Genomic DNA, 26,104 nt, shown 5'->3' on the forward strand with positions numbered 1-26,104 from the left:
AATGGGAGAAAATCTTTACCACATTCACCTTAGATAGAGCATTAATCAACTGAATATTATAAAGAACTCAAACAACAACAATAAAAACCCAATCAGAAAATGGGGTAAAGAATTGAACAGACACTTCACAGAAGAAATACCATCAATCAACAAATATATGAAAAAAAGTTCAACGTCTCAAGCAATTAGAGAAATGCAATTCAAAACTACTCTAAGATTTCATCTCATTCCAGTCAGAATGGCAGCTATCAAGAACACAAACAACAAAAAGTGTTAGCGAGGATGTGGGGAAAAAGGCACACTCATACATTGCTGGTGGGACTGCAAATTGGTGCAGCCAATCTGGAAAGCAGTATGGAGATTCCTCAGAAGACGTGGAATGGAACCAGTATTCGATCCAACTTTTGGTTTATACCCAAAAGACTTAAAATCAGCATATTACAGCCATATCAATGTTTTATAGCAACTCAATGCACAATAGCTAAACTATGGAACCAACCTAGGTGTCCTTCAACAGATGAATGGATAAAGACAATAGGGTAAATATTCACAATGGAATGTTGACTCAGCATTCATGAAAAATGAAATCATGACATTTGTAGGTAAATTGATGGAGCTGGAGGATGTTATGCTACATGAAATAAGCCAATCTCAAAAAACCAGAAGCTGAGTGTTTTCTCTAATATATGAATGTTAATTCACAATAAAGTGGGGGCAGGTGGCTAAGGAAGAATAGAAGTACTTTAAATTAGACAGAGGGGAGTAAAAGGAGGAGAGGGGCATGAAGGTAGGTAGGATAGCAGAATGAATGGGACATTATTACCCTATGTGCATATACGACTACAGGAGACTGGTACAATTCCACATTATGTACAACCAGAAGAATGAGAAGTTATACTCCATTTATGTATGATGTGTCAAAAACATTCTACTGCCATGTATAACTAATTAGAACTACAACAACAAAATAGAATAAATATGAAGAAAAAAAAGAAAGAAAAAAAGCAGGAGGGACTTACGGCAGACGTGTGAGGTGTAAAGACACGCCAGAACAGTCCTTGTGGTTATCTGAAAACACAAAAACACATACCTTCAATACAAAAATCAGAAAAAGGGATGCCAAACTAATAAATTATAAGTGTTTAAATATAAAACCTAAAAACTATGTTACATTTTCTGATTTTACAAAATACTTTCATATTCCTTAATTCCTTTAATCACCCACAGAAACAACAAAACTACCTGTTCATGCAGTCTTGGGTATTTCTTGGCTCATCAACTCATCAGTTATGGGCTTTCCTGCAGATGTACTAGCTCATAGAAGAAGGCTGTTGCTACTCTCTTTGCATTATTTATATTGCTAAAATACCCAGAAAAAAATCCAGTCAACTAAAAGATTTTTTTTTCCCCATGGGAAACTAAACAATTGCATTTTGTGCTTTTCAAGAACTTTTGTAGCCCATGATTTAGGTTCTGAAGGCATTGTTTTGCCATTTTTAGTTTAATGTCTCAAATTATATATAGGAATCACCTTGTCTTGTAATTTTGGCCATGCATATCCCTACCTTTTAAATAAACAGCTGATCCTAATTCATTTTATATCCTAAGTTCAGCCAAAAGCCTCTGAGTACCTCTTTATCTTTGTCAAACTGCAAAAACTTCTTGCACATCCTCTCTCTCTGTTTCCAAAGTGCAAAATAAAGTAGGAATGAAAAATACCCATCTAAATTCTGTTGAACTTGCTGACCTTCCACCACAGAGATCATGATTAATACACTATTAATTTCTTGTATTTGCAGAGTGATTAAATTTTTTCTACTTCACACTTTACTCTCAGTAATTATGAAAGTTTATATAAAATTTAGAGTTTTTATACAAATAATTATTGTGTGCAATGGGTGTGTGCAAGATTGATAGTTATACTATACGCTAAGAAATAAAGTGTGTTAATAAATATCAGCAGGTGGAATGAGGTTTTAGTGGCTTTTTTTTTTTCACTTGGTTATCATTTCCATGAGAAAGACTAAGGTAGCTTCATCTAGAAATATATAATAACAGGTAAATAATAAGATGTATTTTGATTTACTTTAGCTAATTAAAGAAACAAACACATCAAATCATGTATAATAGTTTGAGAATAAAATACAAAAAAATCTCTGTATAATATTAATTTTGATCTTAAAATAGTGAACAAAAGATAAGCATTTTTATTCAATCATTTTTTTTTTTTGCCTTTTTCATTTTACAAAGGAATCTCTAACACATTGAGTCCATTTCAGGGAGGCAGTGTCTTCCTAGTTATTTCAGGGAAGTTTTTTCTCCATAATTTCAAGTGAGTTTTAAAGAAGGAGGAAGTTAATAATAATAGGAGCTTAGTACCCAGCTCCTAAATACTATTTACTAATTACTGAATGTCTGGTTTTTGTTTTTATTACAAAACCAGGGAGACTCCCTCACAACAACATCCAAGAAAAAATTTCAATGTGCACTGAAAATTATATTTTTGATTCTTGTTATATCTTTGCATTGAATGAATCAAATTTATCACGATTTTAAATATAAAAAGGATAACAGAGTAGCTTCTTCAGTTTTCAAAAAAAGCATTCATTTTTTTAGAACAAGCTCTTTTATATGTACTACGGTGATTTAATAAATGTGCCTCATCCGTACTGCTTTCAAAATGATTAGCTAATGACCTTATGGATAATCATGTAAATATCTCCACTGATCAAAAGAGAATGGTAGAGAATATACCACTCCTTCACACCAGACGAAGGCCAAACTCCAGAGGCTTACTTAATTAGCTTAGTTCATTGCAGGCAACATTTTTTTCATGTGTATTAAAAAATAACCTGCATTATAAAGTTATTTTGAGAAATAAGAATCACCCATTTATTTAATTAAACTTATTGAGCAGCCAGAGTAATCCCGACCCTATGCTGTACACTTGGATACAGAGGAAAACAATATAATCCAGTTTCCTGCTCTCATGGTTCAGGACAGATAGGAATAAAAAAACAAATAAAAAAAGTGTTACACAGTGTATGCAACAGGATGGGACTCTGCGCAGCTGTTTATCTGCTAGAGTCAGTGAAGGGGGGGGGGACACCAGACCTGAGGAAGAACATCCATGGTTGAAAGGACAGTAAAGACCTATAGAAGAACAGGATATGCTTATGGGACAGGAGAGGTGATTGTGGAAAGAAGCACAGTAAAAAAGAGAATTGAGGTGGCTGTACAGGCCACACAGAGTGGATTTAGAGTCTGGATTTTATGCGGTGTACACAGAAATCATGAAATGAGTGACAGGATCATATAAAATGCTCAAATAGTTCAGTACCCAGCCCCTAAATAGTATTTACTGATTACTGAATGTCAGATTTTTAAGGTTTAATTATAAATTAAATTAATTTTAGACTCTCTCACAACACACATACAAGCAAAAAGTTCAATGTGCACTGAAAATTATCTTTTGGATTCTTGTTATATCTTTGCATTGAATAAAACAAATGAATCATGTTTTGATTTTGTTTTTCAGACTGGGGATGCTCCACCACTGAGCTTCACCCCCAGCCCTTAATATTTTTTATTTTTTTTTTTTTTGGGATGGAGTCTCCCTAAGTTGCTGAGGCTAGTCTTGAACTTTTGTGATCCTCCTGCTTCAGCTTCCTGCATTGCAGGAATTACAGGCAGCATCACAGTGCCTGGCTCATTCTATTATACAACTTGGCAAATTGGCAAATCATGAGTTGTATAAAATTAAATGGAAGAAATTAATAAGTAAGCTAACATAACTCAAGAACTATTGAAAAAATTTTTTTATTAAGGCTAAAAGTTGCCACCAAATTAAGAGTAGCAGGAAAGTTACTAATAGCATAATGACAGGTAGCTATTACTAAGAGCAATAAAACATAGCATCTTCCTATTAGAAATTATTATTTATTAGAAATATCTACATGGAGTAGTTTTTTCTTAAAGCACAAAAATTAAAAACAAATTAGAAACAAATTCTAAACTTGCATACTACAACAACTTATAAGGAAAGCTCGATTCTAGTAACATAATTTTGTCAAACAGAAAGTAGTAAATCTTGTATGGGATTGGGCTGGTGAATATACATAGATCCAAAGTAAAAACCCTGTCTGTTTTATAAAAAGCTTCAGAAATTAAAACCTATAAAAGGAAAGTTAGCAAAGACATTTACTTTAAAATCATACTAGACAGATTCTGCATAATGGCCAAAGAAATTTGCTTCTATCAAATTTATTTGGTCAATATTATCCACTGCTTCAAAGCATTTTTAAAAATGTGAGGTGCATGTGAATGTGTGGGTAGATATTATTTTATATCATGGATAATGCTTTGGGAAATCCATCATTATTGAACCCTGAGGTGGTAGAATCACTATTTTAACTGTGACTTTAAAAAATTGTTCTGTTTATAAAAGGAATTAATATATATATATATATATATATATATATATATATATATATATATATATATACATATATATATATAGTTTAATAACAATATTTTAGTTTAACAAAGATTTAAAAGTTATCTCAAAGTAAAAACATATAAAGCATATTTACATACATTTTAGGCATTGCCAACATTTATTAATCTTCATACATTCACTATTTCAACATCAAATTTTATTATTCTAAAGATTCTGGTCTCTTCTGATACATCTTTCTACAGTTTGACCTGAAGGCCTTACAGTTCTTGCATACACACAGAATAAGAAGTCCCAGTGGGAACAACTTAGACTCCACCAAACAAAGTGGTCTGGGGTTAAGGAGTGCTACTGGAACCACATCTGCTCTTATAGCAGGTAAAAACTTTGGTAAGAAGCATATTTTGGCCTTAGTGTTTGGCATGAAAACCATGGCCTTTTAACTCCAACATGTTCCTTCTGACAGTGATGCATTATTATTTTCATAACCCTTACCCTGGATTTACTCTAGTGAACTCAGAAACTTCAGCTAGTTTTGCATATATCACTGATGATTTGCAACATACTCTGACTTTGACCTTCTGTTGTAATTTCATATCTTGTAGCCTTCTGTTGTAAGGCTACAAGATATGAAACCTCATAAGAATGTATTCATTTCAATTCACCAGGCTGTATATGAAATCTATCTCTGATTATGCATCATCATAAAAATGGATGGTAATTAAAGAGTTCATTATAACAAAGAAATGTATTGATACTTCTGCTAATATACTACCACATAAAATTTTTTAAAAAGAAATCAGAATTGATATATTTAAGAAATGTACAGAAAATGAACTCAGAATACCAAAACCATGAACTGGCTGAACAAGATGGTTGGAAAGACTTATTCTGGGACTAGAGTGAAAGAAAATAAGAGAGAAGAAAGGAGAGGAAGTAAAAGGAAAAGTTAATCCAGGGCAGTAGACAGGAAAAATTGAATAACATCCCTTAAAAAAAAATATGGGAATAGCAGTGAGTAAAATAAAATGGTCTGAAATAATTACAGGACTAAATCTGTGTGAATTAGAGGCAGAAAAGGAAGAAAACTATTCCACTGATTTATTCTTTATTTAAAGAATCTTTAAGGTGTTTAATATTGACTTAGATGGTTTGTAAAAAAAAGAAAAAAAAAGGCATGCTATTGTTCAGTCTTCATCCATAGTGTTTCCATAACCACTTCTTTTTCTGTGGCTTCTTTCAGTGTCCAAATTATATCACATTTCTTTCTCAAGCCCAGACCACTGAAAACAAACAGACTCATATCCAGGGAAATCACCAGATCAACAATGTCCAAAACACAATGCAATGCCATGAAGTAGATAAATAAAATAGATAGTAAATAAATAAAATACATGTTATAGGTTCAGGATGCAGCAATGCAGAGCTCAGGAGCACAGCCATGTTTGTCTTATGTTGTTTCTCAAGTTCAAAAACACCCTGGGGACTATCTCAGGGTGACTGGATTTTACTGCTGTGAAACTGTAGAAGTCTCGAAAGCTCACAGGTTTGTTCTCAAGGTCTTCATTTTTGGATGCCTGAAGGATCATCTCATCCTAATCCAGCTGCTTCACAAAATTTGCTTCTACACTACATTGGATCTTATACATTTCCTAAATTCACAGAGCTCCTTTCTGAGGTTCTCTGCTAGGAGCTGGGTTGTTTCATAGCTTCCTCTTCTTGTCTATGTTTTCTTCTTTGGGGATGTCATCTGCTGGTGCTGTGTCCCCAACAACGGACAAAGTCTGCCACATCATGAACCAGGGCTTGGCATATACATCTGTTTTTGTTAAGGCAGATGTGTAAAATCATATATATACACATATAAAAATTACTGGGGATTGAACACAGGGGCACTTTGCCACTGAGCTATTTCATCCTCAGTCTTCTTTTTTAATTTTGAGACAGGGTCTTGTCAAGTTTCTGAGGGTCTTCCTAAGTTGCTGAGGCTGGCCTTAAACTTGGGATCCTTGTGTCTCAACCTCCAGAGTCTCTGGGATTACAGGCATGTTCCCCAATTCCTAGCTCTAGTGATCAATATTTATAATAGTAAGAAACTTTAATCTATAAATGAGATGTTAACTTATGAACTTGGCACTATATTTGAAGCTTAAGAAAAATTTAGTAAATGTTAAATGTTACTCCTTCTATTGACAAAAATTTAACATATGGATATATTACTTTTAAGAAATACATTTTTCTCTTTATAAGTCTGGAATATCTTTAAAATGGAAGAAACTAAAGCACAACAAATTTCTCCAACTTATAACACAGGAATAGAAAGGGGAAAAGAACATGGGGATAGCAAAGAGGTAAAAAGATAGCTTGAAAACAGAATTACAATTGAATTTGTTCACTCTCTGGTTTATACCCCAAAGACTTAAATTCAGCATACTGCAGTAACACAGCCATACCACAGCTCAATTCATAATAACCAAGCTATGGAACCAAACTAGGTGCTCTTCAACAGATGAATGAATAAAGAAATTTTGTATTTCTTTGGAATGTTCCTCAGCCTTAAAGAAGAATGAAATTATGGCATTTGCTGGTAAATGAATGGAGCTTGAGAATATCAAGCTAACCGAAATAAGCCAATCCCAAAGGACTAATATATATATATATATATATTAGTCTGATATATGGATGCTAATTCATACTGGAGGGTAGGGAAGAATAGAGATACTTTGGATTAGACAGAGGGGAGTGAACAGAGAGGAGAGGGTATGGGGCTAGGAAGGATAATAGAATGAATTGAACATTATTATCCTATATGCATATATGATTACACAACTTGTATAATCCTATATCATGTAAAACCAGAAGAATGAGAAGTTATACTCCATTCATGTATGATGTGTTAAAATACATTCTATTGTCATGTATAAATAATTAGAACAAATTTTAAAAAATTAAAAATTAAAAATTCATATTAAAAACAATTGGTGTTATGTGTATTTGGAAAAAAAAGATACTGTGCAAAATAGATATTCCCAGAAAGTTCTAAACTGAGTAGATACAGAATACAGCAGAACAGGGTTGTCAATGAAATAAAGAAATTTTAGTAAGATGCCATGGTCTGGATAAAATGAAATTCTTGATTTAGAGGCCCTTGGGACTGTGAAGAAGTTGACAATGTCTGGTTTCAAGGTTCTTTTATGATTTTTAGCAATAAAGTTCCCCTTGATCAGACTCAAGACAAACTGATTCTTTCTGAGTTCTGGAAAAGAAAGAGTCAGTTCAATGGGATCCTGCATTTGCAGAAGAGAGAGTGAGACCATTTTTATGCTGATATTGAAGTTACTGTTCAACTATTAACATGCAAAAGTCTTGACAGCTCTTCTTTGAACATAGCTCCAATTATTTTTATTTTAATTTTCTTATTCCAAAGTAAATTACTGTCTTCACCTGATTGGGCTCTAGGCTTACTCTCTCTCCCAAGGCACACTGGTGAATATTGGCTGTTAGGTAATAATGTTCTGTATTTACAGAGAATTGAATGAAAGACATCCTTGTTAAGGGAATTTTTCATTTTTTTTTTTCTGGCAGTAAGATAGAATTTTAGCCAAAAGGATCCGTTTCGGAGGTGGAGAGGAAAATTCATTCAGTAGACAGGCATCAGGTGACATTGGGAGGGGTATTTCATTATGTTGTTGTATTCCATTACAGTGTCATATGTATGTACTAGAAATTTTATAATGGTGAATACAATGGAAAAGTTAAAAGAACATTTTTTAAAAAGAAATGTAAAATAACAGAAACTAATAATGCCTTAGAAATACATCACTACATAGGACAATACGGCAGTAGTGGTGTTTGAGTGTTAAGACTTCTAAAAAGTAGTTTGATGATGAAAGAAACAAATATCTCCAGACACTGGATGAGACTTGAAAATAGCATTCTATCAGAATCTAATCTTGAGCAAGATGAAAACTGGATGACTGCTTCACAAGGGTCTCAGCTTGCATTTTCTGAGAAACAGTTCCCTGCTGAAGCAGAGATGTATAACCACAGCAAGACATTTTATCAAACATACTGACTCATAGAACTCAGAAGTGAAAGGAACCCTGGAGATGGAGGAGTTCTACTCTTATACTTTATAGATAAGGAAAAAGAGGGTGTAGAGATTAAGAGTGTTGCCTATAGTAGTTCAGGTAACTAGAGACACACTGGCATCTCAAGTTTAATCCTCCAATGTTAATGATTAATATATATTTTCTTTATTTTTTCTTTTTCTCTCTCTATTTTCCCAAATAAAGGAAGTTTTGTTTTAAGGCACTTTATCTATGAAATATCCTAAATATAAAAAGAGCTGGGGATGTGGCTCAGTGGTTGACTGCCCCTGGTCCAATCCCTGCTAGAGAGAGAGAGAGAGAGAGAGAGAGAGAGAGAGAGAGAGAGAGAGAGAGCCTGAAGGTAAGATGAAGGGATTAAGCAAGAATGAATAAGTAGCCAGTGGTATGTACTGATATCCACTTAAGGAGGAAGTTCAATTCTCTTAATGGGAGGTGAATGCATGGGATATGAGGTTATTCATCCCAAACTATTTAGCTTGCTTTTCTAATAATAGCATGTAGTTCCTGCTTGGATTCTTAGATAAGTAGTCAAGTAAGGATGAGGAATAATGCATGATAATAACCTATTACCTCTTAGGTTCTTAGAGTCTGCTGTTCTCTCCTACTTTTTCCCTCTAGAGATAGCCCTCTACATTGCATGAGCTCATCTCATCCTGGTTGTTTCCTGCTTTAATAAACGAACAGGTCAACCATTGTTCCTGAGGGAACCAATGTATTATTGTAGACTATATCCCACTAATTAGTAAAGTCCTTCAGAAAGCCAGTCATAGAATGGATTTCACTTCACCATACTTTTAGGAAGGCATACATAAGGAATAAAACACCCATTTCCTACTATCCAAAACCAGAGTTTTGGATAACGAATTTTTTTTTCTCTTATGGAAGTTCTGAAAAGGCTTGCCTGTAATCATTAATAAGTCTTAAAAAACAAAGCAGTAACATCTTTAATAAAGAAACTTGCTCTAGAAAACTTGGAGCAAATGCTTCTAAACTCTATCACACCTTTCAATCTTCCCTCCCCAGAGTGTTCTGAACATAATTTAAAGGACTCATTCTCTGCTTTCTTCCTGTCTTGAGCACATAAATGGAAATGAATCAAAGGTAATGCAGCCATCATCAATAATTTTGTAATAATGTATGTACATAGATAGTGTAATAACTACTTGACTATTAAGCTGTCTTGATTTTTACCTTATGGTTCTTTGTTCTAAATTAGCAACATTAAATTAATGGGACAGATGATGTTTTGCTGAGACAAAATCATGGCTCCCAAGGTGATCAATAGCAGGAGATTATTTGGGGATTAATTTCTAAAGTCAGGAAAATTTTCATATAATTAAAAACGACTGGAGATCCCTTTGGAAAATGAAGAGTGATCTTAATAGATCTAACACAGCCAGTTTCCTTGGCATTTGCACAGACTGCTATCAGTTGACCCATGTTGTATTTTGTTTTGTTTCTAAAAAGGCGTTTCTATATTGTTAATCTGTGTAGCTATATCAAAATGATTATTTCTGTGCAACTGAAACCCTGCTGCTGATAGATGCACACAGGCTTGAGAGGCAAGAAGGAAATAAACTCAAGTATGGAAACAGCAGATCTGTGTTTTATGCTCATTTGTGGCATGGGAATGTTGAATGTAGCTCTGGTTTTGGAATAGCTAAGATGCACCTCCTCTGTTGGATTTTTCATAGTACTTTGATTATAAATGCATGTCCAAGTCACTTAACAGTACTGGTAATCATGCAAATTAACTAAAATATGGATATTCTACAGATATTTTTTAAAATTAGAGTTTCTTCAAAACATAATCCGAGTCACCAAATTTCTCCTGCAGAATTTACTGACCCCCGAAAGCATGTTCTCAAAGTATTAGGACTCTCCAGTGACAGATACTTCAAGATAAAATAGTCCCTGTTCATAAAGCACTAACACCTTAAAGTTATCACATCAAATGTATATCTGCTTTGCAAAATATAACTGAAATAGAGGCACTGTTAATATATGACATGAGCTACAGACAGGTTTTCCTGGAGGTTGCTGAAAGCTGGCTTAGCAGACAAGTTTCAGTGCTAAATAAACTAGCACTATGAAAAAAAAATCTTCAAAAAAGAATTCCTTTTGAAGCTGTCACTGTAGTGAGTTAGCCTCTTTTGATTTGGTATTCACTGCTTTGGGACTAGAAATTGCTAGCTTCCATTTGCCTCGTGGCAAGGAAGAGAAAATGCATTTATCCATTCTGCAAGAAGACGACTTTCAGAAATGATGGCCTGTAATGTTCCCAAAAGGGATCAAATGGAAGTCAGACAGACTTACCTCCCTGCTTTTATAATCAATCGGCGAGAGGAGCATGTTGTGGGAAGACTAGTGTCAGAGCACGTTCCTGTTTCCATCATTTATGAATGCAAATAACAACATGAAGAATCTACAATGAAGTTTGAATTCTCACTATTTCTTCTCTCAGAACAATGAAAACTGCTTTAAAGTCACATATCCAGAGAAGTAAAATTAAAAGACAAAATCCACCAATACTAGGTAAATATGTCATTTTTAAAAAATATATATTGCACTAAGTTTCAGAATTCTAGAATTTTTTAAACTCCTTAGTGAAAAATAATATATAAAAAAGCAAAACTATCAGAAGATACAGCATTGGAAATCTGAAAAAGTGAACATGCTAATGTAATCCGCACCCAGATCAAGAAACAAAATTCTATACTGTTGTCTCTTTGCTGAGGGTGTGGAGTTTTTAGCTTTTTATATTTATAGACATACCATATTTAAACATGTATTTGTTTGAAGTAGTTGTCTTTTGGCTAAAACCAGACACCTTTAACTAGTTTGTGTACTAGCTCCTTTAGAGAAGTTTAAATATTATACCTGGCTATTAAAAAATATATTTTTAAAAAAAATTTCTCTCTTTCTTTTAGCCAAAAGTCCAAATTTTTGCCTCCTTATTTCTATTGTTAATATATAGCCACTATTAAATAATAATCTTAATTTCCTTTTGCATTTTCCCAATTACTGTCTCTACTTTCCACTGAGGCCAGAACATACCTAAAAAAAGTCCTGGAACCAGCAAGAAAGCACTAAACAAAATAAATAATGGAATAAAATGTGACCTGAAGAGTGTCGATCAAGAAACCATTTTAAATATAAAGCTGAAAACATATTTCTCATATAAAATGCTCTTTTTTGAATTTTTCAATGGTCTTAGGGGTATTTTTAAATAGTATATACCCTTTGGAATTCTTAATTATTTTGTGCATCAATGTGTTACTCCTCTTTTATTTAAGTAAAACTCATGGTTTCTGAGTTATTACAAAAGCATAAATAAATAAAAATAAAAAAGGACAGGTAACCTAACAGTAAAAACATTCATATTGTTCTGAAAATAGGATATTTATATTCTAAAAAGCTGTAATTTAATTTGAATGTTTTTAAAAGCTCAGCTCAAACTAAAATTAGTGGCCACATTTTGTTTTTGGTTTTTAAGCTCCATATTTTTTTAAAAGTTTGTTCTTTGTAGATATACCTGACAATGGAGTGTATTTTGACATATTATACATACATGGATGTATATATAGAAGCTACTCCAACACTTGAAGACTAAATAATATGCTATTGCATGACCCATAGATAACAGAAGACATCAGGGAGGAGGTAAAAAAAATTCCTGGAGGTAAATGAGGACTCTGATACAATTTATCAAAATCTATGGGACACTATGAAGGCAGTACTAAGAAGAAAGTTTATTGCATCAAGTACATTCATTAAAAGAAGAAAAAAGTCAACAAATAAACAACCTGACATTACAGCTCAAAGCCCTAGAAAAAGAGAAACAAACCAACACCAAAAGCAGTAGAAGACAGGAAATAATTAAAATTAGGGCAGAAATCAATGAAATTGAAACAAAAGAAATAATCCCCAAAATTGACAAACACAAAAAAAGATGGTTCTTTGAAAAAATAAATAAAATTGACAAACTCTTTGCCACCCTAATGAAAAGGAGAGGGGAAACTCAAATTACTAAAATTTGTGATGAAAAAGGAAATATCATGACAGATACTACTGAAATACAGAATATAATTAGAAACAAATTTGAAAATTTATACTCCAGTAAAATAGAAAACCTCAAAGACACTGACAAATTTCTAGAAGCACATAATCAACCCAAACTGAGTCAAGACAACATACACAATTAAAACAGATCAATTTCAAGCAAGGAAATAGAAGATGCCATCAAAAGCCTACCATCCAAGAAAAGCCTAGAACCAGACAGATTCACACCTGTTCTAAAAGACCTACAAAAAAGAATGAACACCAATACTCCTCAAATTATCCCATGAAATAGAAAAGGAGGGAGCCCTTTCAAATTCATTCTATGCAGCTAGTATCATCCTGCTACCAAAACCAAGCAGAGATACATCAAGGAAAGAAAATTTTAGACCAATATTCCTGATGACCACTGATGCAAAAATTCTCAATAAAATTTTGGCAAATAATATACAAAAAATATTTTAAAAATAGTGCACCATGATGAAGTGGGGTTCATTCCAGGGATGCTAGGTTGGAATGGAAATCAATAAATATAATTCATCACATCAATAGACTTAAAGATAAGAATCATATGATTATATCAATTGATGCAGAGAAAACATTTGACCCAATACACCACGCTTTCATGTTCAAAACACTAGAAAAACTAGAGATACTAGGAACATACCTAACATTGTAAAAGCTACCCATGTTAAACCCAAGGCCAACATCATTCTAAATGGAGAAAAATTGGAAGCCTTCCCTCTAAAAACTGGAACAAGACAGGGATGCCCTCTTTAACCACCTCTATTCAACACAGTCCTTGAAACTCTAGCCATAGCAACTAGACAGACTAAAGAAATTAAAGGGATACTAATAGGAAAAGAAGAACTCAAACTATCATTATTTGCTGACAACATGATTCCATACTTAGAGGATCCAAAAAACTCCACCAGAAAACTTCTAGAATTAATAAACGAATTCAGAAAAGTAGCAGGACATAAAATCAATACCCATAAATCAAATGCATTCCTATACATCAATGATGAATCCTCTGAAAGAAATTAGGAAAACTACCCATTCAAAATAGCCTCAAAAACAAAACAAAACCTTGGGAATCAACTTAACAAAAGAGATGAAAGTCCTCTACAATGAAAACTACAGAATACTAAAGAAAGAAATTGAAGAAGACCTTAGAAGATGGAAAGATCTCCCATGCTCTCAAATAGGCAAAATTAATATTGTCAAAATGGCCATATTACTCAAAGTACTACACGGATTCTATGTGATTCCAATTAAAATCCCAATGGCATTCCTTATAAAAATAGAAAAAGCAACTATGAAATTAATTTAGAACAATAAGAGACCAGAATAGCCAAAGCAATCCTTAGCAAGAAGACAAAGGCAGGAGGCACCACAATACCAGACCATAATCTATACTACAAAGTTATATCTAAAAAAAATAGCATGGTATTGTCACCAAAATAAACCAATGGTATAGAATAGGAGACACAGAGACAAACCCACATAAATACATTTATCTCATACTAGACAAAGGGGCCAAAAACATACATTGGAGGAAAGATAGCCTCTTCAAGAAATGGTGCTGGGAGAACTGAAAATCCATATGCAGCAAAGCGAAATTAAACTCCTGTCTCTTACCATGCACAAAACTCAACTCCTGGTGGATCAAGAATTTAGGAATTTGACCATAGACCCTGACCCCAATAAAGGAAAAAGTAGGCCCAAATCTTTATCATGTCAGATTAGGCCCTAACTTCCTTAACAAGACTCCCAAATCACAAGAAATAAAATCAAGAATTAATAAATGGGATGGATTCAAACTAAAATGTTTCTTCTCAGCAATAGAAGCAATCAATGAGGTGAAGAGAGCGCCTACAGCTTGGGAGCAAATTTTTGCCACACACACATCAGATAGAGCCCTAATCTCCAGGATATATAAAGAACTCAAAAAGTTCAACACCAAAAACAAACAAACAAACAAACAGCCCACTCAATAAATGGGTTAAAGAGCTGAACAGACACTTTTCAGAAGATAAACAATCCATCAACAAATATATGAAAAAATGCTCAACATCTCTAGTATTTAGATAAGTGCATATCAAAACTACTTTAAGATTTTATCTCATGACAGAATAGCAGCTATCAAGAATACAAACAACAATAAGTGCTGGAGAGAATGTGGGGGAAAAGGCACACTCATACATTGCTGATGGGACTGCACATTGGTGCAACCACTCTAGAGAACAGTATAGAGATTCCTGAGAAAACTTGCAATGGAACCACCATTTGACCTAGCCATCCCCCTCCTCAGTCTATACTCAAAGGACTTAAAATCAGCATACTATAGTAACACAGCCACATTAATGTTTATAGCAGCTCAATTTACAACAGCTAAGCTGTAGAAGCAACCTAGATGCCTTTCAATAGATAATGGATCAAGAAACTGTGGTATATGTACACAATGGAATATTACTTAGCATTAAAAGAATAAATTATGGCATCTGCAGGTAGATGGATGGAATTGGAGAATATCATGCTAAGCAAAATAAGCCAATCCCCCCCCCCCCCCGCCAAAAGAAAAAAACAAAGGACGAATGTTCTCTCCGATAAGTGGATGCTGATCCATAATGGGAGGGCATGGAAAAAATTGAGGAACTTCAATTGGGCAAGGGGGAGGGTGAGGAGGGGAGTGGGTATGGGAGCCGGAAAGATGGTGAAATGAGATGGACATGACATTATTACCCTAGGTATACGTATGACTGCACATATGGTGTGACAATACATCATGTACAACCAGAGAAATGAAAAGGTATGCTGCAGTTGTGTACAACAAATAAAAATGCATTCTACTGTCATATATACATAAATAAAATAAATAAATTTATATAAAAAAGAATCAATATTACATTAATAAAAAAATATTAAAACCCTTCAGTGACCCAAATTTCTTCAAAATTTTCTTAGAAATTAAGCAAGTCTTCACAGTATAAGATGTCAGTGTAGAAAGGTCTATGGTTAATGTGTGAAATATGATATGTCAAGAACTATGTAATGTTTTGATCAACCAACAATAAAAATTAAAAAAAAAAAGGTCTATGGTTACCACACAAATTTTAGTTTACATTCAGTTATTAATTATACTACTCCTAATTTGGAAATCAAGAATAAGAAATGCCTATAAAGAAACGTGTTAGAAAGGTATGAAGCAAAAATAAATAAATAAAATAATAAAATAAAAGAAGCAAAAAAGAAATGAAGCAGGACTTCTAGCCTTACAAGAAGAAAGAGTGTTGGATGTTTTCAAAGATGTAGAAAAGAGGAATTGATATGCAATGCAAAGAAATGCATAACAGGTGAAAGTTTTCCTGATCGGACAAAGAAGATAACAAATGTTTCTATTGGGAAAAATAGGGAGGATAAGAAGTTCTCTTCTGGGTTCAGGTAAGGTTTACTTTATTTTATGAATAGAACATTCTGTAAATATCATTAAATATTTCATTTGAATAATTTCATCAAATGATTTTTAAGGTCAAATATCTATTTATTCAGGATACCCTTTCCATTTATCAAATTAAACAGTCAACTAACAACATAAAAGAAATTAGTTGTAAGTGGGAAACGGAATGTGCAAACTCTAGCACTTCTCTCTAATGACTTCCTTCTTTCCCCAAACCTCCTAGAACATGATAAAGAAATAACATGGCCATGGGGAGAGCAGTGAGGACAGTGTGAAAGGCAGGAAGCCTGCTGGATATTTGTGGTCAGTAAAAAAAAATACCATAACTAGTCTTGCAAGGGAATAAGATTTCTCTAAAACTAAACTGTATGCTCTACATTTTGTCTGAGTCAATGGGCAAGTAATTTCATTTCTCCTCTTGATTTCCTTTAATAAAAAAATGCTGTTTACTTTAAGTGGAATTAATTAATGATTATTATTTTCAAGTTCTGATGAGGCTGCAAAAAGGAGTTAATAAAAAGTTATTAAAAAAAAAAAAAACAAACAAACAGAAATTGCGTTGGGTACAAGGGAGCAGGCTTGTAATCCCAGTGGCTCTGGGGGCTGAGGCAGAGGATCTCAAGTTCAAAGTCACCCTTAGCAAATTGGTGAGGCCCTGAGCAACTCAGCAAGACCCTCTCTAAATTTCAAAAAACTTTAAAAAGGGGTGGGGATGTGGCTCATTGGTTAAGTGCCCCGGATTCAATCCCTGGTACCAGGAAAAAAAAAAAGCGTTATGAAAAACATAAGTTACATAAGAATGAAGGTAAAGCATAAGACTTTCTCAAAAACAAAAAACAGAGATAAGCCTGAAATCTAAAAAACTAGATTGCATGTAGGAAAGGTTTCTTCTCCTGAAGACATCATTTTGTGTTGAATTGCTTTAAAAACACCCAATATTTTAAGAGATAAAGAATATTCTGAATATATTCTTTAAAAAGAAATGATAATGCAGTGCTTTATATATCTTTCTATAACTAGGTGAATGAATATGTAATTGTGAGGCTTAATGGCCATATTTAGGCATTAAAATAAACAGGTGTCCAATGAAATAAATGAGATGAATAAGGACCATTTAGTCTTCCATATTGATGATGATTAACCAAGTTGAAATGCAGAAAGCTAGAGAATCAGAGAGCTCACATTCATATGATGAGACTGGCAAGAGCAAAAAATACTGTAGGATAATAGGCTTCTTTTGGATCATTTAAGAGGTACTGAGTAGTCCTAAAATCATTCGCATGACTCACATCAAGCTGCCTGTGCACAATGAAAGCTGGAGAAAAACATGAAGAACATCAGAGTATAATTCTGAGATCAGTGGGATTAGAGAGCAACATGATTTAGAAATAGCCCTTTACAATAAGGGAAATAGATTACTCTATACATCAGAATAAAAAAGCACAAACGAGAGGAGGTAAAACCATCCTGATCTTTATTCATATTTATTGTGCATGAGTTCATTCCTTTGGTAACTGTGACCCAAAGGACTTAAAAAAAAAAAAAAAAAAAAAAACTGACTCTACTACATACTAGTTTTATATTGTTAGGGCCTGAACTTTGGCACACATATAAACTAGAAACCCAACGAAAATTAAATTATTGGTTTTTAATAATGTTCTAGTAACTACTGTTCCACCCTAGGCAAGTCAGATAACGTTTCTAAGGATCAATTTTTATTTCTATAAAATGGAGGGACTGGGCTAGACGGTCCCTTCTATTATGTTTTTCTCGTTCTAGTACCCTGAACTCTCTCTGTTCTTAGTTTCTAATTTTAAAAACAGGTACTTTAAAAATAAATTTTATAAGACATAAGATGTATTGTCTTACTCCTTTCTTTTCAGAAGAAAAGTCACTTTGACAATTCCTTCTCAGCCCACATTTCAATCTCTTCCCTGAAAAGGCCTAAAAGGCTGTAGAATTTGTGCATGTAGAATGTTACTTTCTTGTCAATCATTCCTTTCTCAGCTAGTTCCATGGTCTTGTTCCTTTCTCTCCCTGTTTAGTCTCTGTTACTATATATATTTCACTCAAAAATTTAAAAATGTAAAAAATTAGTAACATAATTTGTTGTGGTCCAGTCTTTAAAAAAGATATCTAGATTAAGTGTGAGGAAGGGGAATATGCACTGTAAGTGCCTTTTATTATTATATTGTAAGTGCCTTTTGTTATTATATTTTAAAATCCAAAGACCAAATTTTGTGTAAAAGTTAAGAATAAAATAAACTCTCCTTCAAATTTCTAAGTGATACAAAGTATGTGAATAATCAGACAGTAATTAAGTGCATTTTCTTCTTTCAAAGTTCCCTTTTTTTCTTAAGAGAATTGAGATTTAATTAAGCTTATTTTGGTAAATGAAAATTATTCAGCTCATGTCCTATGCCCCAGGAGATTACTTTGGCACACCTATAGTACAGAAAAAAAAAAGTAGGAATGATTTCCATCCTTACTAGGAATATTTGAGTACCAGTTATTAAAGTTTAGCTTGTATAAAAATCAACTGGGGGAGCTTGTTAAAATTTCAGAATCCTGGGTCTAGTGGTGTGCTGGTAACACAACCAGACAAGTGTATTAGTTTATTGTAGCTTTTACTGTAAAAAATATGTAGCACAAACTTTATAAAAAATTTAAAATATACAATAATTTATGTCTTGTGAATGCCATACAAGCAGTTGAATTTCACAGCATTCTTTCCTTGATTTTTGTTGAACTCTTCCATAGCTTATCTATGGTTGCAATTGTCCAATTAGTTCAGACAAGAATGTTTGTTTATATTATCATTTCCTGAAACAACAAAGACCCACACTGGGACTGTACTTGCTCATTAATGATGTCAGCAAAATCTTGGCTGTAGTAGATAAGGGAATACTAGAAGAATATTTCCTCAAATTCTTTGGCCATTCACAATTATCTGTATTAACAATTTTTTTCTATCATTTTCTTTAATCTAGAAAACCTCTAAAATAATAAATCACAGTCTGAGGTACAGCATTTGTCGATGTCCATGGTGAAAACTTTGACAGTGTGGCTAATTTCTAGCCATCAGCTCCATGTCACTGAACACCGAGTTAGGAAGAAATGAGTGGCAACACAATGTTTTGTAGTATTTACACAAATACAACAGATGTAAAATCCCTCAAAAGCACACACAATCACAAAACACAGTAAAATAATTAGGAGGTGATAATTCTTTAGAAGTGACTGCCTTATCCAAATGATGCCTATTTTTAACAATCAGCTCACAAAATACCTGCAAATTGCCAGTTGGCATTTGTAAGCCTCTTGTGAAAGCCAGCTCCAGGACACCACCACCTGAGCCCTACTTGTGTATTGATCCAGTATGTTATTTGAGACAGAAATTTTCATTTTCACCAATGAAAAGTCTGAGTGTAAGTAGGTCTCAGATTAGATTTTCAGAAGTTTTGCTCTAGACTATGTATTTTAGAGGTAATTCTATTAATGCCTTCCATCTAATTCAAATCACTTTAATGGAACATTAAGGAGAGGAAAGCCTTTAAGAAAACCACCACAAAATTTTTAATATGTGAGAATATCTAGTGTAGATAAAAGTGTGGGGTTTGCTCATTCACTATGGAGTATAAATTATAAAAATTACACTGCTGGGTAATTTGCTTGAATCTGTTAAGAAAACACTGTGACCCAAAAAATCCTATTTCTAGATATCAACCCTGTAGTAGCAAAACATGGTTACCTAATACATTTCTTAACATTAAAGTTCACTACAGCATTGCTTGTAATAGCAAAAACTTAAATCTTAAACACCTTTAATAAAGAACAGGATACATAAATTATAGTAGATCCATACAACAGGATACTAGGGAGCCATTATAAATAAGAGCTGCATGTGCTGTCTTTGAAATATGCCCTGGGCACACTGTTAAGTGGAAAAAAACAGATTCAGATCATAGAAAATGTGGTCAGATTTCTGTCCAAAAAAAAAAAGCACATATATACATGTCTGATGCTTCTACATGTATAGGAAACGTTAAGATAAGTATATGAAAAGCTGATTAGGTATAAACAGTAGTTGCCTGGGGGTTAGGGTGAGGAGTGTGAGGGAAGAAAGGGAAATGAGATCAAAGAGGGTTCTATACATTTTTTTTCTTAACAGTAGTGGTATTACAAATTTTTACTTTTCTTTTTAATGCTTTTTTAATATCCAAAAGATGGAAAAATTAAGTTTCAGGAGTGAAGTTTCTTTTAAATGAAAAACATGCAAACACACCCAGATAGATTCCTCCAATCCTTCAACTGTTAACTCAAATAGTAAGGAATAGGTTTCCTTGTCCCAACACTGGAACTTCTTGCATTCTAAAATCAGCAAAGCTACAGAAACCTGGTGCTTTTCATAAAAGTTTGGCAGCAAAATCTGACCTAAACAGACTGTAACCTTTTTATCTTTTTATCCATTTTGGTGTCAATATTTGAACATCTGTTATAAGAATATGTGTGTATTTGATTAGGGATGGTGCTTCACATTACCAGATGTGATAGAATGTAATACATAATTTAGGCACTTGAATATCTTTCAAAAATATTAGAAATTCTTAATTCCAAACCACATCTGCCCCAAAATGTTTAAATGAATGCTTGTGTCCCATCATCAAGGAATATCAGAGAAATTAGATGTGGCAGTTGCAGAGGGAAGGAAAGGAAGTTGGCAGATGGCATGAACAGCACAGCATCAGGAAAGAAAGGGGAAACTGAGGAAAGTGCACTCTTCCTGGAACCAGCAATGAGACTTGCTTATGCAAGGCTACTGTCCCTGCAACTGAGAACATGCAATCATTATGTGTGCTCCGGAATGCTCTGTTTTCTGGAAGGTGGTCGGGATTGCTGGGCCATGTGCATGTCAGGGTTCTGCGCAGGCAAGGTCTTATTTAGTGCTAGGCAGGTGCTATCTGTGTCTCCCTCTCAGTATTGAGATTCAATGGCTTTTGGGCATCTCAGCTGTGGATGGGAAAGAATTGATAATGCCCCTCCTCAATATTTGCAATTTCAACAAAGATTCTTAAGTATGGAAAGCAATTAAAATGCTTTAAAAATATGTATGTATGTATGTATGTGTGTATGTATCTATCTATCTATCTATCTATCTATCTATCTATCTATCTATCTATATATATCCATCTATCTATCTATCTATCTATCTATATCTTCACAGTAGCACTCACTCTGCAAAGTGAGTAAAAGAAGGCTTGGTTTATCTTGCTGGAAAGCATGCAGGCAGAAGGTACCTGTACAGATTTGGGGAAGACAACAAGGAAGCATTGAGAAGCAATCTTTGACCCAGTTTCCCACTAACTTTGCAATCAGGTATCAGGGAGTCAGGAGCAATCAAATACTTACATTGAAGTCAGAATAGTCTGCTTTATTCTAGAATGAAATAATTTTAAGTGCAGTTGCCCTGCCACTGATCTCTGCTCTATCTTGTTCAAAAATGCATTAGCAAGGGATTTTTTCCAGGCTCACAATTTCAAAGCTTTTTCCAATAGCTTGCTGGCAGTAGTCTTGTAAGAGGCAGAGATGCAGCTGGAGCCACATTGCAATTAGAATTCTTCTGGAGTCCTCTTTCCCCTTTATCCTGCCACTGTTAGCATTCCTGCCTGCTTGCTCTACTACTCCTTATAGGAATCTCTTACATGTGCACGCATGAGCGTGTGCCTGCACAGGTAAAAACCTGTGTCCAGGAACATCCACCTTCACAAGCAATGCTGAAGCCACACCTAAATGGATCATAATAGCAAGAGAGCAAGAAAAACTCAAGTCTGAATGTCACCAAGTCCAGGCACTAGTGTTCCCATGATTTTATGCAAACAGTTCCCTGTGTGGGCTCCAAGTCAGTTTATTCTAAATTTCCAAATGAAAACAACAACAATGACAAATAAAAAAAAAAATAAAACAAGTAAGCAACCTAAATGAAAGTTATCTAGATTCTAAATATAAAGCATGAATTTAGAACAAGGAAACTGGTACCCCTAGGAAATCAACCTGGCAACTTTAAAAATCTAATCGACTTGTGATCTTACCTGCTTCTAAGTCCCCTCTTTCACTACACCTACTTTGACTGGTTCACAGGGTCACAGCCATAATTTTACTTGCATTCATCCTGATGGACATGGAGCTACATGAGAGAGAACTTTTGTCTTTACTAATCTTTGCCTCCTTGTGGTGTTCTGTTCAAATTAAAATGACTTGAAGTAGCCAGGCAAGGTGGAACATGCCTGTAATTCCAGTGCCTCTGGAGTCTGAGGCAGGAGAATCATAAGTTCAAAGCCAGCCTCGGCAAAAGTGAAGCACTAAGCAACTCAGTGAGACCCTGTCTCTAAATAAAATACAAAATAGGGCTGGGGACTTGGCTCAGTGGTTGAGTGCCCCAAGTTCAATCCCTGGTACTAAAAACAAAACAAAAAACAAAAACAAAACAAAACAAAAACCAAGAATTGAGTTGAAGTAGTAACCTGACAAGAAAGGGACTGTAGAAAACACAGAAAAGCACATAGGAGGAGGCAATAAGCTCAGTTAGATGGAAAAACCTCTGTGTACTCTTAAAAATTTGAAAGAAATCAGAGCGCAATAGTGAACATTCAGTATGACATTCCATTATTATGAAGAAAGGGGAAAGGGAATAAGCAAGATTTTAAACTAACATTTATTGACAATCTACTCTGTATTAGGCACAGCTATAAGTATTTAACATACACTATCTAACTTATTTTCAAAAGATACATAATATATTTTAGAAAGACATCTATCCAAAATGATTTAAAGTTCCAGCACTTACAAGTCAAAAACTGTAGCTTTCTGAAAAATGTAGCTATTGAAAATGATGATCCCCTTAGGAGTCCAAAATTTTATGATCTAATTTTAATAATGCAATCCCAGAAATTTGGAGACTATACTTTTTAGGGTTCACATCAAGGAGAGTTGAAAATAGGATTTCCAAGTTTGACTCGTTTTAATTTTGAATGTAAGTAATAAACACTCACTTTAAGAAAAAACAATCTTTTTTTGGCTATATTCCCAGGAACAGGCTGCAATTTATAAAATGCAGGTGCACATTGAGGGCTGTGATGAAGGCGTGGGAAGCAAGGTCTTGAGTGTGTGTGTGTGTGTGTGTGTGTGTGTGTGTGTGTGGTGTCATTGACAACACCTTAGTTTTCCTATGTGTACCATCAGCTTAATGACAGTAGGTAGATGATAGCTTGGAAATTTTGCCAACCTAAGACAATAGGCCCGTACACTTGGGAAGATATCCTGACCTCCATTCTAAGAATATCAGTTCCAACTTCAATTGGTGAACACATAGGATTTCCAATTTGAGAAGTGTACTATTGTTGGAGATTAGGAAGCTTATGCCAGAAACGCCAGAAATCAGAAGGCAGTTTTTATAAGATTCTCTTGGGCCAAAACATTAAAAAAAATTTCAGCATCATTCTATAAAATCTCATAGGAATTTTGTCTTCAGAAAATTTGTTGGGGAAGAAAACAAACAAGAGAAAAACAGACTTTGCTTAATAAAAAAAATTGACCAAATCAAACAAAACACTGTATGTTTGTGGGGGTGCTGGGGCGGGGAGACAAGGTGGAATCCTCCATTTCCACTAGTCTAATTTCCTAAAAGGGCAAGAACATGATCTTTGCCCTTTGTGTAGCTCAACTATAAATAATAAAAATGGCTGTGGAGAAGGAAACTCCACATAACTAGGAAAATTCTACTGGCAATGTGACAAACACGAACACAATGCTTTAGAAGGAACCAACATCCTCTATATCATGGGCAATTATGACCAACAGTTGCATTTGGGGAAATTTATCTTTATACAGGGGCTATAATAACAAGTAACAACTTACTACTTACCAGGTACTTTTATACGAACCACTACAATCCAATTTTATAGATGCAGAGAGCAAAGAGAGGCTTGGTGAGAGTAACACAACTAGCCCATGCCAATCCCAGGCTGTCTGGATTTAGGAGTTTGGTCACCAAGCCCTGTACCATGCTACCATGGGAATTTCACTTCTAAATAGACTATATTGCGTTTACATGAAATATTAATTTGTAAAATATTCAGAAGTCCACATTTGAAAAAGAAATCATTCTGACCTTCCTGATCCCCAATGTGGTTCTCTCTGGCTGCCTACACACCCAATCCTTTCTACAGAGCTGTGGAAAAGCTCCCAGCATTGTGAAATAAAATTCCAATCAGAATACTTGGAGGAAGAACACTATGAGTGCTTTCAGAATGAAGTCCTACCAGGGACCTTAGTGGCCTTGTGCCTCAGTTTCACCTCTCTTCTCACTTCTTGCCTCTTCTCCCTTCCCGTCTCTTACTACAGTAATGCCAAATTGCCAAGAGCTCCCTGGGTATGGGAGGCTGTTTCACTCTAGTACCTCTGTGCATGCATTTTACCTTTATCTTTAAGGTATCTCCCACCATGTTCCTGCCTACCTGGGAGCTCCTGAACGGCCTTTGAAACCCTGTTCTGGTTCCACCTTCTAGGAAGCCTTTTCAGCCCCTTTGCCCTTCTAGGTCGACCTGTCTGCTCTTGCCTCTCCACAGCACTTCTACTATTGCCTATAAACACGCTCTCTTTGTCCTTGTCACTCCTGCTGGAACACAGTAAACTCTGCTGGGCAGGATGGTTAGTATATCCAGCACCAGCACAGGCCCAACACTGTGATTGACATGGCATTTCATAAAGTTGTTTTTAAATGATCTTTTTATAGCTTCACATTCTGTGCAATTTCCAAAACAAACAAACAAAATAAAACATACATCTCATGTAATCCCTCAGAACTCACAGCCAATCTTTTCCTACAAATAGAGAACACAGTCCATACAGATGGACCCTGCTGATTTCAGGTTATGCTGTCTCTGAAACTCTATCAAATTCCCACAAGTTTGAGAAGATATTTTATCTTCCCTGCTGGTGCTTTATTCTAGAAAAGTCTTAGGTTTCTCAAATCCTTAAAACCATCCCTGGGTGGAAAAAAAAATGCTCATTCCCCTAAACCAAATATTTCCTTACATTTCGGTAGAATTTGTTAATTTTCTAGTAGTGTTCTTCTTATTTATAATTTATATATATATATGATATATCATCAATAGTTTTTAAATCATCAAGTTGTAATCTTCACTGACATTGGTACTAAAAATAATGATAAATTATATGAGTGTATATTTGTGTATGTGGATATATAAATATATGTGTATATAATACATATTTATTTATTTATTTCCCCTGGTACCAGAGATTGAACCCAAGGGTGCTTAATCATGGAGCAACATCCTCAGACCTTTTTAAAAATTATTTTTGCTTTTGAGACAGGGTCTTGCTAAGTTGTTTAGAGCCTCCCTAAATTGCTGAGGCTGGCTTTGAACTTATGATCTTCTTGCCTCAGCCTCCAGAGCTACTAGGATTACTAATATGCATGCACCTCAACACCTGGTGTATATGTAAAGCATTTTTAATAATTATAAGATATGATGATATTATTTCCACTTCTGGGTACATAGGAAGATAAGTAAGGGATTGTAATATAGAACCTATTTAAAACACAATTCATTCCTATAGCAAATCAGGCATATACAATAATTACATTAATTCTTTTGTTGTCATGAGGGAACCAGTGGGAAGGTAGAACACTAACCAGCAGATACTGAAGGATGTAATATGGTGCTACAACTTGTGGAATTTAAAAATGTAATTATAAAGGTAACATTATAACATTTTAAAGGGAAAAATTCACATACTCCTATCTTTTTTGCTCATAACTGTTTCCCTTTTTTTCCCTTGTTCTTTAGAATCCTTATAAACATACAAGCATACATATACTCTTATATAGTCTGTATTAAATTTTACTATTTGTTAAACATATTGTTTTGCCATTCATTTAACCAGTCCCCTATTAAAAAACATTTGTTAGCTTTCCAGTTTTTCATATTAATAGTT

The 26,104-nt window shown here is 34.4% G+C and overlaps 1 protein-coding gene across 7 annotated transcripts in view; it reads right to left on the bottom strand.

Annotated features, from left to right (window-relative positions):
• The window catches only part of Pam (peptidylglycine alpha-amidating monooxygenase), a 290,276-nt gene that overhangs the window by 75,400 nt on the left and 188,772 nt on the right, over positions 1-26,104 (bottom strand). For all 7 annotated transcript variants that reach the window (XM_071612377.1, XM_027927584.2, XM_027927579.2 and 4 more), the window contains exon 8: positions 1,020-1,068. In XM_071612377.1, the coding sequence (XP_071468478.1) occupies positions 1,020-1,068 (49 nt within the window). The remainder of the gene's footprint in view (positions 1-1,019; positions 1,069-26,104) is intronic.

This window comes from Marmota flaviventris, chromosome 5, assembly GCF_047511675.1.
Source record: "Marmota flaviventris isolate mMarFla1 chromosome 5, mMarFla1.hap1, whole genome shotgun sequence".
NCBI classification, from domain to species: Eukaryota; Metazoa; Chordata; class Mammalia; order Rodentia; family Sciuridae; genus Marmota; species Marmota flaviventris.